This window comes from Clarias gariepinus, chromosome 24 (genome assembly GCF_024256425.1).
Source record: "Clarias gariepinus isolate MV-2021 ecotype Netherlands chromosome 24, CGAR_prim_01v2, whole genome shotgun sequence".
Classification (NCBI taxonomy): Eukaryota; Metazoa; Chordata; class Actinopteri; order Siluriformes; family Clariidae; genus Clarias; species Clarias gariepinus.
The window spans coordinates 6,972,200-6,992,635 of NC_071123.1; the positions used below are offsets into that span (position 1 = coordinate 6,972,200).

Here is a 20,436-nt window from a genome sequence, read left to right on the forward strand (position 1 = left end):
GAAAGCTTCTTCACATGATCCTGGCAAGTTATACAATATCTTCTCTTTACTTTTCTTTTCTTCCTTTTGCCCAATCATCTCTGACTGCTGATGGCTTTGCCATATTCTATGATGGGAAAATAGTAACAATCTGCCAGACCTTCACCTTTACCCCTACAGCAGAAGTTCAGGGCTCTCTCTCCCCTTTACCTAGCAGAATTTTCCAGCCTAATAAATAAAGATATCCAGCACATCATCTCATCCTCCAATTCCACCACATGTTCGATAAACCCACCCTTTCCACAATGCTCCAGGCCATCTCACAAGACCTCATCCTCTTCATCACAACCATCATCAACTGTTCCATATCATCTGGTCATGTTCATACTGCATTTAAGAGGGCAAGCATTACTCCCATCCTCAAGGAACCCTGTCTGGATCCAGCAGACATCAGTAAATATTGCTCAGTATCACTTTTCTTTTTTCTCTTAGTGATCCTAACCAATCCAGAATTAAAGAGACGCATTCCACAGAGACAGTTTTTTTGTCTGTCACTGAGAAGCTTCCTGCTGCAAGATTAGCTCTCAACTGCATTTGATACAATAAACAATAAGATCCACCGATGAATCTATGTAAATGTACTGTATATTCCCTTGAGCAAAGCTCTAAACTCTGCTTATGTATATCTGTTGTAAAGTATATGTGACAAAAAAATTAACCTAGATCTTAATACTTTCTTAGAAGTTGAGAAGCACTCAAAGCGAAATCTTCTGAGTGGCCATCATTATCTGTATGAAACAAACAAAGGAGACACATTAGGACAAACGCGGCATAGCAACCATGAGGGGAAAAGCACTAAGGAAGCTTTTGCTACTAGATGCACTCTCCAGAGTCAATAATGGAAACAATGGGATTATTAGATATAAGTAATATATACCAACCATGCGTTAAATTAATTATTCTTCTTTTTTTTCCTTACTCGTTTTCTCCTTAAATTTAGTTGTATTCCCATGGGATCCCACATTAAAACTACCACTACCAGTCTAGACTAGAACCACATGATGCCAGCTCTTGAACTACTCGCTCACGCACAGCTGTGTAACACACTCTAATGACAGCTATCCTCTCCTTTCGCTTGAGTAAGATTATAGACGTCCATGATTGGCTGCAAATAAACCAAACAAACTGTGCGTACTGAAAACAAAACATAGCGTGCGGATTAATAAACCGTGCCTTTTACTGAATACGCTATTTTCACTGGGATAGCGCTAAGAAAAAAATGTATTTTGATAGTGGATCTAAATTCAATACAACACAGGTAAACTAATCAGTGTGCTCGGTTTAGTAATCTGTGTGCGTGGTTTAGTAATCAGTGCGAACGTTTTTTTTTTTTTTACCACATAACCCCTGAGGAGCACCATACTTTTGACATCTATTGTAAAATGAAGATATCACTGCATATATTGTTTTTTACTTTTATTCTATGTATGAAAACTATAGTGGGTTGCATTTATGAAATCAATGACCTGCTACAGAGAAAAATCTTTTTACCTTTAATAAAAATATGAATATATGTACTTAATTACACTAACAAAGTAAATGTAGTCAGATACTCCAACAACTGCGGCTAATTGTACTAAAGGTGCTGATACAGAATGTGACACACACACACACACTCCAAGCATTTTTCTTTTTTTTATTGTTGATGTTGGGCGGGATAATTATATTATCAAACCAGAGCAATAGTATTGCAGTAACTGTAACAGACCAGTCAGATACAGCCATTGATGCTTCACCACCTTCTAAATTCTGTCCACATTCTCTAACACACCAGGAAAAAAGTATTTTTCACATAATATATGCATAATAGTGTTTAGAACTGACGAAACATAAAATTTTAGAGCTATAAAAATATATATAACAGGATCACATATCATTGTTACAAAAGCTATCACTGCAGTAATGACCATGCAAATGTGTATGGACTCTCAGGAATAAATAATTCTCCAGTACGTGCTCTCTGTTAAAGGTTATTGTCTTCATCACATGCTGCCTCTTCTGTACCAAGCAGCCTCATAGATGGGGTTATCACTCACAAGAGCTTCTAAAGTTAGGGGAAACAGAGTTTATTAAGGATTGATAAAGTGAAACAGATATTTAAAAAAGTAGTATAGTAATCTGAGAGTAGGTATTTACCGTTCCCGTAATGGCTGAGCTGTACTGTGTAACTGGCATAGATTGGGTTATCATATGGACAATCTAGAAACAGACATTGCAGACGTATAAATAGGTTATTGCAATCACTGATCAAGTTTGTCTTTCAGTGTTACTGATTTAAATCATTTTAAGCTACAAGAAAACAGCAGTCTTTAATTCGTTACAGAAGTCTCAATTTCCTCTCAAAAATTCACACCTCTGATGAAGACTTACCGTGAGTGCTCTCTGGGTGTAGCCGACACTTTCCTGCAAATGCAATGTACAGATGTGTTATTCTGTTCAGCATTAAACGACCTTGTTTAGAAGATAGACCGTATGACAAATGTCATGTCTAAAAGTAACTAATGTGGGGGTTTGTACAAAAGACTTACGCTTTGTTCCAATAAAGACACATGCTATGAATAAACACAGAAAAACTGCTCCTGCTGATGCTCCTGCGATGATTTCTGTTCGATGGAAAAAAGTAGCAAGACCTGCGGAATATTATAAAGCAGATTAATCTGGCAGTAATCTCAGTCTGTTAAGTAATGACAGGAAATGATTGTCGAAAAACAACCGAGCAGAGATATGTATTTAATCTATCTGTATCTGTAATGAGTATTTTCCATGTAATGCTTTTTACTTTTACTCACTGCATTTTTTGTTGAAAAACCTCTACTTTTACTCACTAGATTTGTTCCTTCACAAACGATTGAGTTGATTTTCTAATCTAAACATCAGCATTTACGCTTAGAATGTTTAGGTCCATTCTTTGACTCTATTGTATCCTATATTTGCTTGCAGTATGACCATTTTTAACTACATAAAATACTTGTACAATTTTACAGAGTGGCAATGGTAGCAATTAGCTTACCAAAACACTCCGCACAATTTATGTAATTTATTATCGCGCTACTTTAATTAATGTCACATGTTGTTGTTATCAATCTGTATATTCATGTTATCAACACCAGCAAGTTTAGCTTGGTTTAAAAATCCCTTAAACTCCCATTTATCAGTAACTCAGTCAGTGAAATATCCAAAAAGATCTGTTTCTTTGTGGAGTACTTGTACTTTTGGTTGTTAAATAACATTTTAGAGTGTGTACTAAGTTAAGTAACGTTAAGCCATTATTTGTCACATATACATTACGGCACTGTGAAATTTTCGGCACAGCTCCCCTGGTGCAGACAGGGTTAAGAGCCTTGCTCAAGGGCCCAACAGTGGCAACCTGGTGGAGCTGGGGCTCGAACCAAATATTAATTTTCACAGAGTCTGCTGTTTCAGTGTTTTTGTCAGACGGTATACTCAAGTATAATTACAACCATTTCATGAATGTCAAAGGCTTTTATTGACAATTACATTAAGTTTATGTGAAGTGTCAATATTTTTGTTTTGACCCTTCTTTTTCAAGACCTCTACAATTTGCCCTGACATGCTGTCAATCAACTTCTGGGCCACATCCTGACTGATGGCAGCCCGTTCCTGCATGATCAAAATTTTTATGTTTTGTTCCAGAGCCACTTAATTATCACTTTTGCTTTATGGCAAGGTGCTCCATGATGCTGGAAAAGGCACTGTTTATCACCAAACTGTTCTTGGATGGATGGATGGGAGACGTTGTTCTCTGAAGATGTTTTTGTGCCATTAATTTATTCATGGCTGTGTTCTTAGGCAAAATTGTGAGTGAGCCCACTCCCTTGGCTAAGAAGCAACCCCACACACAAATGGTCTCAGGATGCTTTACCATTACCATGACCATGACATAGAACTGATGGTAGAATTGAATTAACATTTGTGTCATTCTCAAAACAATTGGGTACGGCTGCACTGGTAGTTAAGTACATTTTAAGGTATGCACTTGTACCTTTACTTGAGTATTGAGTTTTTGTAGTTTTTCCACCTTAGCAATCATCTACCTTAGTGGATAATGGAATAATGTTAATTATTTAAATAAAAAAGTTATTTATTTTTCTCCTACAGAAAAAGTTTTTTTTTTTTACCAACAATTACAATTAATTATAAATTATTAACAATTATTATTAATTAAAGAATGACCTCCTTTTTTTTCATACAAGTCCCTGTGTAAGTTGTTACTATAGAAACAATAATAGCTGAGACTACTGTTTAGTAAAATTTATCAACACTTTATTGTCTAAAAGTGCAATAACTAACCAAGCTGTATCTCCTGATAAGCGATGATGCAGCCGGTCCCATTAAACAGCTCACATTGGTAGAGACTCACATCATACAGCTGCACTTTCTGAATGAGGATGGAGAAGTTTCCTGATTCAGAGGGCTTAAAGAAATACTTGATACGTCCACCTTTGTAATCCCAGGAACTCACAATTCCCTGTAGAGAGATCTCCACTAGATTGTGTGTTGTTGTGTTTATCTGACTCCAGACTACTGCTATATCCGCAGACTTATCTGATCCTAGGAGAGTTGGACTAAAGTTACACGGCAGCAGGACATCAGACTGGAGCTCAGTAGAGATGTTGCTTCTATTAATGCAGCGGTTTTGACACCATTCAGCTCCTGCATATAAACCCATAACAAAATCACTATTGAGGAACAGCTAGCTGACTGGAAAAACACGCACGTTTAAACAGATTAACATGGATTGCTTGCTTTTTCCACATTCAGAATGTACCTTACCTTGAACAAACAGCAAGCAACACCAGAGAATCCACAGACTGAAACATATTGTGTTAAGAAGCTGCACCATTATATGAACATTAAGCTGCAGCTTTCTAAAATGAGCCTTTTAAAGCAGTGATAGTGAGAACTATGATGGTGAGAACATGTGACTGAGAACATTACTTCCTGAAATGCTACAACCCAACAAACCACAGACACCAAGCTCCAGTTACGACAGAGTTTACACCGCTAAAAACAAAGTTGATGAAGCTAATTTAAGCAAAATGTGATTACACTTTGACTGTAACCACACTTTAGATTCAGCCCTGGGAATGAATTCGAAATATTTTTTTTGACAAATGCACGTGTAAAGGCTATCTTTTATAGCTAATCTGAAAAAATGGAAAACAGTTTGCTAAAAAACTATGTATGGAGACTTTTGAGACACTGTAGATATTAGAATTGTACATTTAATGACCAGTTAGATTTAATACATTCATCAAGATCATAGTAGTTAGAAAAAGAAGAAGAAAAAAAACATAAATCACATTATTGTAAACAAAAGCCACACAATGGTTCTTATAGGCAAACTACAGTTGCTCCTCCTTGATTAATATTATTTTATTTTATTTTTTGCATATTTGTCACGCTTAAATGGTTCAAATAATGAAACAAAATGTAATATTACACAAAGATAACCTGAGTAAATGCAAAATGCAGTTTTAAAATGATGATTTCAAAAAATCTGTACAAACCTAACTGGCCCTATGTGAAAAAAGTAATTGCCCCTAACTGGTTGTGCCACTCTTGGTGGCAACAACTGCAATCAAGCATCTGCGTTGATTGTATTCATAACTGGAGAAAAGTCTTTCATGTCACTGTGGAGGAATTTTGGCCCGCTCTTCTTACCAGAATTGTTTTAATTCAGTCACATTTGTGTTTTTTAATCATGAATGGCCTGTTTAAGAAACTAAGTCTAAATTAGGTATATAAATTAATATATAAATATAAATATTATTATTATTATTATTATTATTATTATTTTTGTGATCAATTCAGAAGTGCTGGTGTTTTAGATCATTGTCCTGCTGCATAAATCAAGTACGCTTGAGCTTGAGGGATTTATTTCTAATTTTCCTTAATATTTTGTATGAATATGGCACTAATCATTAATAACGGACTTATGTCAGCGTGATCTTTATAAGTTCCTTGTTTACTTAATACATGTCCTTGTTTACTTAATAAGTGTCCTTGTTTACTTAGTTCTCACATGATGTTTTTAACCTCGATTGTATTTTTCTTCCTTTGTTTTTCCTTTCTTGGCCTTGGGTCGATGTTTACATCGTAGTATAAAATGGATGTTTTGCCATTTATGTTCGGATTTCATTGCCCAGGCTGACTGATTGACACATGCATGCAAATTAAAACTATCTTCTCCAACTGAATCCTGGCTCTGAGTCTCCTGATTCCTTGATCATCTAATGCTCTGGTCAGATCCAGAAGATTTAATTTTTATTTACAACAAGGTCACAAACTAATGGCCAAGTAGGCCTGCAAGTTTTTAAATATTGTTCTAGATATTTTGGTAGGCTGATCTGTAACTCAGCTTTTTATAAAATGTAGCTAATCTCAGTTCATTTATGATTGAGCAAGAGAGTGGTGTTACTTTTACACATAGTTGTAAGCGACCACCACTAGCGGTCGCAGTTTGTTTTTTGTAGTTTTAGTTTGACTCAGTTTCCCAGAAGGCACCTCGGTCAGGTGACGCGCGTGCACACCTGAGCCGAGGTAGCCCATTAGACCATCTATAAATAGCTGTTTGGGAAACTGGGTCGAGCATTGTTGGTTGTACTACTGTCATTTATGTGGCCATTTTGTTTTGGTTCAGTTTATATTTTGATTTAAGTTTTGTAGGGTTTGGCTCTCATGTTGGCAATGTTAACTGTAAATGTTATCATTGCCAACATGGATTGTAAATGTAATTAAGTTTATGGAGCTGACTCAGTCATGTCAAGTGTGGTGTGTTTAATGTGTATGTAAGTATTGTTGTTTGTCCTCCTGTTTACTTGTGTGTTTAGCCAGATAGGTAAGTAGCTAGGTGTGTTTGGCTAGGAGCTTGGTTAGCTAAAAAACATTTTGAGCTAACTGCTAGGTTTAGCTAATTATCAGGTTTAGCTAACTGTCATGCTTCTAGCCATTGCCCCTTTGTGTTTCTAGCCTTTTCGTATCTCTAGTCTCCCTGGTTTCCCTGTGTCTTTAGCCTTTGAGTGTCCCCTAGTTTTTAGCCTTAGTCCTGTCTCTAGTCCCTCGTCTCATCGTGTCTCTAGTCTCTCGTCATGTTTTGTCCCGTTTCAGCTCCATGCCTAGTTTGAGTCATGTCATGTGTCTCGTCCTTAAGCCTGTGTTTCGCCACAGGGCTTAGGCTTCGTGTAACGAGTGACACTGCCTGTGTCTTGCCAGAGAGCCCATGTTTCACCCTATGTTTTTGAGTATTTGAGTTTTTGTTCCTTTGTTTGTTTTGTGTGTCTTAATTATTTATATACTGTGGACCTTATTAAAAGACTCTTTTTGGTTACAAAACCCCTCTGCGCTTATGCCTGCTCTTTTCGCCCACGGCGACAACATCCGCCATTACACCCCATTCGTGACAATAGTGCTAAGCAAGTTTTAACAGCTTTTCCCTTAATAAATAAAATCATTATATTACATATTAAAAACTGCATTTTGTATTTACTCAAACTTTGTTATATTAAAATTAGTTTGATCTGAATCATTTAAGTGTGGCAAACAAAAATAAAAAGCAATCAGGAATAGGGCAAATAGTTTGTCATGGCTCTGTACTCTGTGTTTGCAGTGTGTCAGGCACGTCATCCTGTTGAAACAGGTCACTGCCATTACAGAATATGGTTCCCGTGAAGGGGTGTACAGTACTTGTTCTGATATGTTTTTCTGTTCAGCACAGGTTTTGTACAGTATGATTTTTTTTTTTTCCTGTTGTGCAAGTACTGGAAGTCTCAGGAGTTCTGCAGTTTCTGAAACTTCCATATCAGCTCCTCTGCCACTTGCAACAGTGATTGTGGTCAAAATCATTGAGCTCACATTTCCCCTGCACTCTGTGAAATGTATGCATTACCTGACGCTCTTGTCCTGTATTTGCATTGTTTCATAGATCCTGCTACATAATTAGCTGATCAGATAATTGCATGAATGCGTCACAAAATAAGGACCAGAACCTTTGCAACAACACGACCGTCATAAACAAAGCGAACTATTAGCACACGTCATGGGTAATGCAGATATTATCATACGCCCAGAGCGTGCAAGACCGTAAGAGCTATATAAAGGTCAAAAGCTGCAGAAAACAGATAACCACAATGTAACACAAACCATTTCCATGGAAACAAGCATGCAATAAGTGGATCATCTTAAAAATGGTCAATAAGATTGAAATGTTTGTATATAAACCCTTTGAAGATGCAAACTATAAAATTCAAATCAAAAATAAATATATTGGCTATATTGGTATTTTTTGGGAGGGGGGGATTCATGCTTTAAGTTGTGTGTCGTTGGGGGGGGCGGGGTGCAAGGGGGCGTTTTCTGGTCTGGTCTAGTCTGTTTTTTAAGCTTTGTAGGCAAACATTAGTATTGTACATCTGATGCAGGCAACTACAGTAGGGATTTAAGAGAAGGGGCACAGTACCTAAGTTTAGGGTTAGAAAAAACTTGCACAATGCACACTGCAGTATCAGTATTTAATATCTAGCTTTGCAAACACAGTTGATCAGCTACACCACCTACCTATCTGCTGAGTTGTACAGTATATGTGGTTGTGTACTTCTGATAAATTCTTTCATGCTGAAGAATAATGAAAGAAGGATGCAGAAACAAAATGTGCATGAGAAAGTTGCAGTTTAGACCAGCCACCAATACCCTTGCCTCTGAAAATCAGCATAGAAAGGTTCCCACAACTCAAGAGCAGTGTGTTTGCACATGCAAAAATCAGGTCATTAGATCTACACTACCAGTCAACATTTTGGACTAAAATTCCAAAGGTTCTTCCAAATTCCATGGTCTTTCCTAATTTTTATTAATTTCTACACTTTAAAACAATGCTGAAGGTGTCCACACTATGCAATATTCTAGTTTTACAATGAGCTGTGTCTACTGCTTATACTCTGTAAAGCCTTCATAACAGCTTTAACCTGAGATACCATTTGTCAGTTGGTGATTTTTGAGGTTGGTAACTCTAATTTAACTTCTTCTCTGTGGCAGAGGTTACATAAAATTGTTATTATTATTATTATTATTACTACTAACATTATTATTAGTAGTATTAGTAATATTATTAGTAGTATTTTTTTCCCATTGTCCAATTCCTCCCTGTCACTAGGGGGCTCCCACATTAAGGCTACTACTACCACTCAGTCGGGAGGCCTGAAGACTATCACGTGTTTCCTCCGAACCACGTGACACCCACACTCGGAGGACAACGCTATCTGCTCCTTCCGCTTGCGCGAGCTCACAGATTGGCTGTAGAGCCGTGATAAATGTGGGAGCACAAAGTACCTCTCATCCCTCCCCTCTAAGAGAGCTCGGCCAATCAGCTCTCTCTAGACCTCCGACCGCGAGAGGTTACAGCATCACCCAGGAATTGAACCAGCGATCTTCGGATGATAGGGCAAGCGCTTTACCACTGCGCCACTCGGATGCTAATAATAATAATAATAATTAATATTATTATTAATAAACATAATTTCTATTTTAATTTACTTTAGCAAATATAATTCCTAAGTATTTACCACGGCTGTTCTGTGTCAAAAGTGTACATACTGGAGGAACAGACATTATATACAATATTTTATTTATTACTATTAATCCTAAATGCAACTAGGTTTGTCAAGCAATTTTGATTAACACTTTAATTCGACTCACACTTCTGTGTAACAGTTTTTATATTTGCTCTCTGGTTCCAGCCTAAGCTTTCCTGCAACACCTAAAACACCCACACGTTTTATTAAACTTTAATCGGTTAAACTCTAAATTTATGAGCACATACAAAAAGTCCATGTAGTGTACTGTACATGCGAAAACTCTCATTTACTGCCTAAGCAGCAACTGCATATGAACAAATACAGAAGTATTGCTACTTCTGATAATTTTAGGATGATGGATTTCTGAGGCTGGACAATCTGAGGGACCTCTAAAAACACTGGACTCTGTATTTATTTGGATCTATCAACATTTATGCATTTTATGCTTTCAAATGTCAGATTTCTGTTAGTAGTGTGTGTGTGTGTGTGTGTGTAAGGAACTAAAAGTGTAATAACTAACCAAGCTGTAGCTGATGGTATGCAATTCTGCAGTTGATCCCATTAACCAGCTCACAGTGGTAAAGATCCAGGTCATAGGGCTGCACCTCCTGAAGGATGATGGAGAAGTTTCCTGATTCCCAGAGGTCAGGAAACAGCTTGATACGTCCACCTGTGTTAGTCCAAAAGCTTACTTGTCCCCCTAGAGTGATCTCTGTTACAGTCTGCACTACTGCGCTCCTCTGACTTCACACTACTGCTATATCTGCAGACTTATTTGATCCAAGGAGAGTTAGATTAAAGTAACACGGCAGCAGGACGTCAGACTGGAGCTCAGCAGAAACATCAATGTTGCTTACAAGTTCATTTTTGCACAGAATTTGTCCTATAAGAGTAAAAGTAATGTTTACTCAATGTCATGCACACTCGGTCCGAAACGGCACTAGGACCCGGAAGTAAAGCGGTCGCGAACCAGGAAGCATAAAAGGAGTAAACAAACCATAGCACATCGCTCAGTCATTGAGTTTGCCCATGTGTTTATAGGACGCGGGTTAGATTGTGTCTTTTCCTTGCTCCCCATTTGTGAGAGTCCTTAGACTAAATAGCGTGATTATCCTGCCTACTCGTGTTCTTCCGCGTTTGGGTTTACCATTTAAGGACTAACCGCTAAAGCTACGTCTTCTGGTCACCTAAGGTTAGTTCTTGACTGAAGTATCTGCGGTGAACCCAGCGGATCATGCGCGCCTCTGCGACGTAGTAGATCAGCACGCCAAGCTTATCAACAAGCTATGTGGCTTGGCCTCCAAGACGTCGCGGACGGGGATCTCCGTGTGACTGTGGATAGCACGGCTAGCCGGCTTCCCCTCGCGGCGGCCGCAGAGCCGCACCAACCCCCCTCCCCTCCTACTGATGTATTTCTGGCACTTTCAGATAAATGGGATGGCACGGACAGGAAGTGTAGTGTGTCTTTGACAGCGCTTGATCTGGTGTTTGAGTTAAATTCCACCAAGTACTCCAACGATCGGGTACATATCGCTCATCTGGTTTCGTTGCTATCCGGTTAGGCAGCTGAATTCCGGACCCTCGCTGTGCAGACCAATTGGCGGGATGCCGCGTTCCAGACATCCTTCTACGAAGGACTGGCTTCACAAATAAAAGACCTGACCAGAGTCCAAATGGGATGACCAGGCTTTCATAATGTCCGGTGTGATTGATGAAGGCCGTCTTCCACTCATCGCCTTCTCTGATACGCACCAAGTTGTAGGCGCTCCGGAAGTCCAACTTTGTGAACACGGTGGCACCAAAGAGGGCGGATCTGGAAGGCCTTCTGCCGTCTGATCAATTTTACCACTAGTCTGTCCTCCGGTTACCACCCCCAGACTAATGGTCAGACAAAACGGACCAACCAACAGCCAGAGCGCTACCTGAAATGTTTTGTTTCTGATCACCAGCGCTCCTGGGCCCACTGCCTCACATGGGCAGAACTGTCTCACAACCTCCACGTCTCCTCGGCTACCATATTAAGCCCATTTGAGGTATGCTATGGTTTCCAACCTTCGATGTTCGCCCATCAAGAACCGGAGGTTGACGTACCATCGGCCCAACAGTTGGTCCGTAGGTGTCTACGGCTATGGAGTCAAGCCAACCGTGCCATCCAACGTACCAACGCCAAGTACATCACCCAACACCGCCGTAGACACACCGGACGTTTGTATAAAGTAGATGACAAGGTATGGCTCTTAACAAAAAACCTCCATCTACATACAGAATCCCGGAAACTTTCACCAAGGTTCATCGGTCCATACCGCATCAATCTACAGATCAACCCTGTCACCTACCGGCTCCAGCTGCCTGCGGCGCTCCGGATCCACTCAGTGTTCCATATTTCTCAACTAAAACCCTTCATCACTTCACCCATGATTCCACCCACCCCCCTGCTCCTCCTCCCCGAATCATTGACGGCGGTCCCAATAACACCGTGCGACGGATCCTCGACTCGCACCTTCGGGGCAGAGGTACCCAGTACCTGGTCGATTGGGAGGGCTAATTGGCCCCAAGGAGCGATCTTGGATCCCAGCGCGGTTCATCCTCGACCCCAAGCTCATCTGGGACTACCGTCAAAGGGTATCCTTCACCCCAGGACCGTCTGGAGCCAGTCCTGGACAGGGGGGTACTGTCATGAACCAGGAAGCATAAAAGAAGTAAACAAACCATAGCACATCGCTCAGTCATTGAGTTTGCCCATGCCATTTCGGAATCGTTCGTCAAATCGTGAGAGAGTCCTTAGACTAAATAGCGTGATTATCCTGCCTACTCGTGTTCTTCCACGTTTGGGTTTACTATTAACGTAACAAAGGGCTAACCGCTAAAGCTACGTCTTCTGGTCACCTAAGGTTAGTTCTTGACACTCAAGTTGCATGGTGAGAATACAATAAGCGTCCTTAGATGAAACTACCCCATTTCTGAACGTATCTCTGTTTTATATAATATATTTACCTACAGTATTGCGAATTTCCGTTTCCGAACTCCAAACAGCACAAATAAACCATCAACACCTCAAAACATCTCATCTTGAAATGCGTCATTAAAAAGATCATGAGGCGGCTTCTCATAAAAAATTAAAATAAATAAACGGTTTCTACATATCTCTTCTTGAGAAGGCTTAAATAAAAAAAAAAAAACCAGACACCAAGTACTCGTGACAAAATACTCTTCACACACACAGACTCACACACACATGCCCAAATGCGCAATAAGACCTAAAACATCATCAGTATTATACTTTAAGGTTTAAGGAATTTTAGGAAAATTATTCAATAAGACATCTGCATGTGGCAAAAGTACAGTATGTGAACCTCCAGTGAGAGAGAGTCTGCTTTTATTTCAATTACTCTACAAAGTCTTCTCCAGTACATCTCAAAGGCTTTCCGGTGGTGGTCAGTTCATGTGTGAAATGGATTCCTTGTGCTCCCAGGACCACTTTATCACAGTCTGAGTTCTGTAATATACCTGTGCCATCAGGGAAGGAACAAAACCTCCATCACTGTGATAACCTGGTCATTCAGTACATTCAGGTCATCAGCTGACTTCACTTTTTGCCACACAACATTGCTGAGTCTGGACCTGACCAACTTAAGCAAACACAGATCATAACACTGCCTTCAAAGTATGCATAGTATGCATAAAGGGTGCATTGCATGTGCTTCCCTTCTTACCCTGATGCGCTTATCATTCTGGTATTGGGTCAAGCTGAACTCATCAGACCACATGACCTTTTTCCTTTGATCCAAAGTCCAATCTTTATACTCCCTAGCAAACTGAAGCCTTTTTTCTGATTAGTCTTACTAGCAAGTGGTTTTCATATGGCCACACAGCTGTTTAGTCCCAATCCGTGTTTTATCTTAATTTCACCATTAAACATAGCTATGATTTCTACTGTCTATTTCTCAGGCAAGTAATGCATAAGTAATATAACTTCACCAAGCATACTGTATAATTTGTCTTTCATGATTTTTTCTTATCCACAATTCCTGGATACAATATCACTCTAGCTGAGAGATCTCTGCTAAATTCTTGACAGTTGTATTGCTCCAGAACTGGAAAACTCACTGTTTTCAAACATGGAACAACACCATTAAACCTCCTTGTACGATCAGGAAGCTGCAAAAAGTGTTGACACAGCACATTCAGACCGGTGATGCTGAGAGTTCTTACATGACTTCCTGAAAACACTTCAAAACGAAAAACCACACACTCCGAGTACCTGAAACATTAGTACAAGCCAAGAAAGGTAATGACTCCAGTTAATTCTGGTCACATGAGGTGTACTAATACTTCATTACTAGTTTATAATAATAATAATAATAATAATAATGCTGCGCAATCTTCGTCTCTACCTTATCTGATCTGAGGAGAGATGAATTAAAGTTACACGGCAGCAGGACATCAGACTGGAGCTCAGTGGAAACAACAAAGTGGCTTATAATTTCATTTATGCACAAACTTTTTCCTATAAGAGTAAAGGCATTAAAGCGTTAAAGATTACTCAAGTTGCATGGTGATTTCTACATATGACTTCCTGAGAAGCTTTAAATTTATAAAAACCACAGACACCAATTACCTGTAATGGAAAATCGCCACTCCCACCTCCTACATACACACACACTTTGAACATGGCTTATTTACTACTAATACTACTATTTTATTTTATTTTTTTATTACCTTTTTATTATTTTATATATACCATTTATTTACAAGCCCTACTGTATGTCTTCACGCATCTTGTAAAATGCAGTTAAAGCTCCTCAATGTAGAGTTCCACTAGTTTCACATGTTAATCACATTTAAATAACATTAATAAGCTCAATAATTACAGTGGTGATTGAAAGTTTGTGAATAGTTTAGAATGCTCTATATTTTGGCATAAATAAGAGCTTGTTCTTATCGTATTTCGTATTAACTCAGGTTATCCTTGTGTTATATTAAAATGTCAATTGTGAAAAAAAATTAGGAAGAGGCAAAGACTTTTTCATAGCACTGTAGCAGTAGGTGCTGTAGCTAAACTAAAATTGTACTCTGAAATGTGCCATTTTCCCTTAAAGTTCTGAGCAATGCATTCTCTGTATGTTCCAGGTCAGTTTTATGGCTCCAGAACTGTAAAAACACATGAAATATAAATAAACATACAGTATCTTAATTATTTAAATGGAGTTTATTGTATTTATCAATAAGTCACACATCAGTTATACACAGTTAAAACTCCCGGGAGCCAGAGCACCGGACATAGCAGGTAATCTTAGGACAGCACAATTTCTCTAAGATAGTAGTACATGCTGGAGCTAACGATATACGCGTTCGTCAGTCAGAGGTTAGCAAGAATAACTTTACAGAGGTGTTTAAACTAGCGAAGGCGATGTCCGATGGAGTAGTATGCTCTGGTCCCATCCCAATGAGACGTGGCGACATATCTTACAGCAGGTTATGGTCGCTGAACCGCTGGATGTCCAGGTGGTGCTCCGAAAATAATTTGGGCTTCATAAATAATTGGAAGACCTTTGAGGGCAAAACTGGCCTGTTAGGGCGGGACGGTGTCCATCCCACTCATAAAGGTGCTGCTCTCATTTCCTCTAGTATAGCTCATAGTCTCAGAAGAGGCCTAGTTAATCGGTGACAATCCAGAGCCCAGGCCAGGGAGCAGACAGACAGGCTAATCCAACCGTCTGCTAGCTGCATAGAGTCGTCACCCAGGGTTCACTGTAAGCAAAAATGTAGAAAGAATCAGAAAGACTGTTTTAGTCATTTAATTAACATAGATACCACAAACTCTGATCACACTGAATGCGTAGCCGGCACCTCTGATCTGAAGCTAGGACTGTAAAATATTAGATCTCTCGCATCTAAAGCAGTTATTGTTAATGAAATTATAACGGATCAGAAATTTGATATATTATGTTTAACAGAAACCTGGATTTGAAACCCGGCATTTGAAATTCTCTACAGTAACATAAGGTCAGCTTAGACGTTTCCGCTAATCATCATTTACAGACCCCCAGGGCCGTACTCTGAGTTTCTCTGTGAATTTGCAGATTTTCTCTCAAACCTTGTCGTATCCGTAGACAAAGCGTTAATTGCTGGAGATTTTAATATTCATTTTGAGAATCCAGAAGACCCTCTGAGAACAGCATTTATGTCCATACTAGACTCAGTAGGAGTAAATCAGTGTGTAGTAGGACCCACTCATAAAGCAGGTCACACTTTGGACTTAATATTATCATTCGGATTAAGTATAAGAAACATAATTACAATTCCACAGTCTGAAGTTATCTCAGATCACTGTCTTGTCGCGATTAAAGTGTGTCATAATAGTAATGTACGCACAGCACCGCGCTACCGCCTTAAACATACATTCACATCAAATACCACACAGAGCTTTATCAATAATCTCGCAGAGTTATCAACTCTGATTGGATCACCATCTGACTCCACAGAACTCGATCAAGCGACTGAATATCTAGAGTCAACACTTCGTTATAGCTTAGATAATGTAGCTCCAGTTTTAAAAAAAAATGATTAGGGATAAAAAACTCGCTCCTTGGTATATGACCACACACGCACTCTAAAACAAACCGCTCGGAAATTAGAACGCAAATGGCGTCAAACTAAATTGTTAGTATTCCAAATAGCATGGAAGGAGAGCATCCTGAACTATAGAAAAGCTCTCAGTGCTGCTAGATTAATGTACTGTATCTCTCTACTCTCATAGAAAATAACAAGAATAATCCTAGATTTTAATTTAATACCAAAGCTAAATGAACTAATAACAGGACCACTGCAGAAATCTCCACAACAACAACATACAGTAGTGAGGATTTTATGAACTTTTTTAATAACAAAATCATAAATATTAGGCAAAAAATTCAGGCTTTGAAACCAGACAATTTAAGTGATACAGATGATAAATTAATCACATCACATCAGAACCTAGAATACTTTACTCCCCTTGAAGCGAGAGAACTAATTTCACTCATCTCCTCTTCAAAATATAACCCTGTATATTATGTACAGGTCGTTCTCAAAAAATTAGCATATTGTGATAAAGTTCATTATTTTCTGTAATGTACTGAAAAACCTTAGACTTTCATATATTTTAGATTCATTACACACAACTGAAGCAGTTCAAGCCTTTTATTGTTTTAATATTGATGATTTTGGCATACAGCTCATGAAAACCCAAAATTCCTATCTCAAAAAATTAGCATATTTCATCCGACCAAAATGAAAAGTGTTTTTAATACAAAAAAGTCAACCTTCAAATAATTATGTTCAGTTATGCACTTAATACTTGGTCGGGAATCCTTTTGCAGAAATGACTGCTTCAATGCGGCGTGGCATGGAGGCAATCAGCCTGTGGCACTGCTGAGGTGTTATGGAGGCCCAGGATGCTTCATGAAGTGCTCTAAAATCTCCTGATAGCTAGCTGCATTGACCCTGCCCTTGATAAAACACAGTGGACCAACACCAGCAGCTGACATGGCACCCCAGACCATCACTGTCTGTGGGTACTTGACACTGGACTTCAGGCATTTGGGCATTTCCCCCTCCCCAGTCTTCCTCCAGACTCTGGCACCTTGATTTCCGAATGACATGCAAAATTTACTTTCATCCGAAAAAAGTACTTTGGACCACTGAGCAACAGTCCAGTGCTGCTTTTCTGTAGCCCAGGTCAGGCGCTTCTGCCGCTGTTTCTGGTTCAAAAGTGGCTTGACCTGGGGAATGCGGCACCTGTAGCCCATTTCTTGCACACGCCTGTACACAGTGGCTCTGGATGTTTCTACTCCAGACTCAGTCCACCGCTTCCGCAGGTCCCCCAAGGTCTGGAATCGGTCCTTCTCCACAATCTTTCTCAGGGTCCGGTTACCTTTTCTCGTTGTGCAGCGTTTTCTGCCACACCTTTTTTTTCCCACAGACTTCCCACTGAGGTGCCTTGATACAGCACTCTGGGAACAGCCTATTCGTTCAGAAATTTCTTTCTGTGTCTTACCCTCTTGCTTGAGGGTGTCAATGATGGCCTTCTGGACAGCAGTCAGGTCGGCAGTCTTACCCATGATTGCGGTTTTGAGTAATGAACCGGGCTGGGAGTTTTAAAAAGCCTCAGGAATCTTTTGCAGGTGTTTAGAGTTAATTAGTGATTCAGATGATTAGGTCAATAGCTCTTTTAGAGAACCTTTTAATGATATGCTAATTATTTGAGGAATTTTGGGTTTTCATGAGCTGTATGCCAAAATCATCAATATTAAAACAATAAAAGGCTTGAACTACTTCAGTTGTGTGTAATGAATCTAAAATATATGAAAATCTAATGTTTATCAGTACATTACAGAAAAGAATGAACTTTATCACAATATGCTAATTTTTTGAGAAGGACCTGTATACTATACCAACACATTTTCTCAAGCGGATAGTTCCAGCAATAACAGAACCCCTGTTGAAAGTAATTAACTGTTCACTCAGCAGTGGGTACAGTATGTTCCTAAATCCCTTAAATTAGCAGTTATTAAACCACTAATCAAGAAACCTGACCTTGACCCCTGTCAGCTTTCCAATTACAGGCCGATATCCCCCCTTCTCTAAAATTCTGGAAAAGGTAGTATCACAGCAGCTATCTTCATATGAACATAGAAATAGCATAAACGAACTCTATCAGTCAGGATTTAGGCCTCATCACAGCACAGAGACAGCACTCGTTAAAGTAGTAAATGACCTCCTAGTGGCCTCTGATCAGGGTTGCTTCACTATACTTGTGTTACTCGACCTCAGTGCAGCTTTTGACACTATTGATCATAGTATTCTCCTTCACAGATTAGAAAATGTACTCGAATGATGGGAGGCTGAGATGTTTGTAACTTTTTACTGATTAGATGCAACATAAAATGGAACATACAAATTCGGCCAGCATCTGCCGTAAAAACCCAACTTAAACTTCCTCTTTCCCTGATGGGTCTACTTAACATGCTCCTCCCCATCATTGCACTCTTAAAGGGGCTTCATTTAGGGCAACTTATATATAGTCAAAACACTACAAATACAATAACAATAATCTTATTATTATTATTAGTAGTAGTAGTAATAATAATAATAATAATAATAATAATAATGAAATAGCATTTCTATTTTAATTAACTTCAGCAAATTTCATTCTGAAATATTTACCACGGCTGTTCTGTGTCAAAAGTGTACATGATACAGCACCAATAAACCATCAACACCTCAAAACATCTCATCTTGAAATGCGCAATTAAAAGATCATGAGGCTGCTTCTCATAAAAAAATAAAAATAAATTAACTGTTTCTACCGTTTATTTATTTATCACGCACGCGCATGATGAATACTTAGACTTATTAACTGTTTATATTACAAGAACCACAATTTTATGGCAGAAATGTATTTATTGCAGCGTTAAAGAGGCTCACAGCAAAGTTACACAACACTGCCTTCAGAGTATGCATAGTATGCATAAAGGGTGCATTGCATGTGCTTCCCTTCTTACCCTGATGCGCTCATAACTCTGGTATTGGGTCAAGCTGAACTCATTAGACCACATGACCCTTTTTCTTTGATCCAAAGTCCAATCTTTATACTCCCTAGCAAACTGAAGCCTTTTTTCTGATTAGTATCACTAGCAAGTGGTTTTCATATGGCCACACAGTTGTTTAGTCCCAAACCTTGTCACACTGCGTGGGAAAATTATCTTACTTTCACCATTAAACATAGCTTTGATTTCTACTGTCCATTTCTCAGGGAACTAATGCATAAGTAATGTAACTTCACCAAGCATACTGCATAATTTGTCCTTCATGATTTGTTCTTATTATTTCCTGGATACAATATCACCCTCTGCTAAATTCTTGATAGTTGTGTTGCACCAAAACTGGAAAACTCACCGTTTCCAAACATGGAACAACACCATTAAACCTCCTTGTACGATCAGGAAGCTGCAAAAAGTGTTGACACAGCACATTCAGTGATGCTGAGAGTTTTCACATGACTTCCTGAAAACACTTCAAAATAAAAAAAACACACACTCTGAGTACCTGAAACATTAGTACAAGCCAAGAGATTTAATTACTCCAGTTAATTCTGGTCACATGAGGTGTACTAATACTTCATTACTAGTTTATAATAATAATAATAATAATAATAATAATAATGCGACTAATATCTTCTTCTCTACCTTATCTGATCTGAGGAGAGGTGAATTAAAGTTCAACAAAGTGGCTCATAATTTCATTTATGCACAAACTTTGTCCTATAAGAGTAAAGGCATTAAAGCGTTAAAGATTACTCAAGTTGCATGGTGATTTCTACATATGACTTCCTGAGAAGTTTTAAATTTATAAAACCACAGACACCAATTACCTGTAATGGAAAATACCCGCCCCCACCTCCCACACACACACACACATACACACTATGAATATTTCTTATTAACTACTAATACTACTATTTTATTATTTTTTGATTACCTTTTTATTATTTTATTTACACCACAAATTATTTACAAGCCCTACTGTATGTCTTTATGCATCTTGTAAAATGTTGTACAGTTAAAGCTCCTCAATGTAGAGTTCCACTATAAACAAATCTGCTCTGTGTGACTTTGTGCATGTTAATTACATTTAAATAACATTAATAAGCTCAATAATTGCCGTGGTGATAAAGTTTGTGAATAGTTTAGAATGCTCTATATTTTGGCATAAATGAGAGCTTGTTCTTATCGTATTTCGTACTTACTCAGGTTATCCTTGTGTTATA

General features: G+C 38.7%; 1 protein-coding gene across 3 annotated transcripts; it reads right to left on the bottom strand.

The window, feature by feature from the left end:
- Positions 1-1,663: 1,663 nt before the first annotated feature.
- Positions 1,664-4,962, bottom strand: LOC128512511 (uncharacterized). 3 transcript variants are annotated; one of them, XM_053485825.1, is made up of 6 exons: positions 4,834-4,962; positions 4,523-4,713; positions 4,351-4,438; positions 2,568-2,669; positions 2,410-2,442; positions 1,664-2,238 (listed from the first exon to the last, which is right to left on the bottom strand). In XM_053485825.1, exons 1-6 carry the CDS (start codon positions 4,901-4,903, stop codon positions 2,090-2,092), a joined length of 633 nt encoding a protein of 210 aa, XP_053341800.1. In that variant the 5' UTR covers positions 4,904-4,962; the 3' UTR covers positions 1,664-2,089. The 3 variants fall into 3 exon arrangements, with proteins under 3 accessions (XP_053341800.1, XP_053341798.1, XP_053341797.1); XM_053485823.1 differs by having other exon boundaries at positions 1,664-2,083; positions 2,176-2,238; positions 4,351-4,713; XM_053485822.1 differs by having other exon boundaries at positions 4,351-4,713.
- Between the last annotated feature and the right edge of the window lie 15,474 nt (positions 4,963-20,436).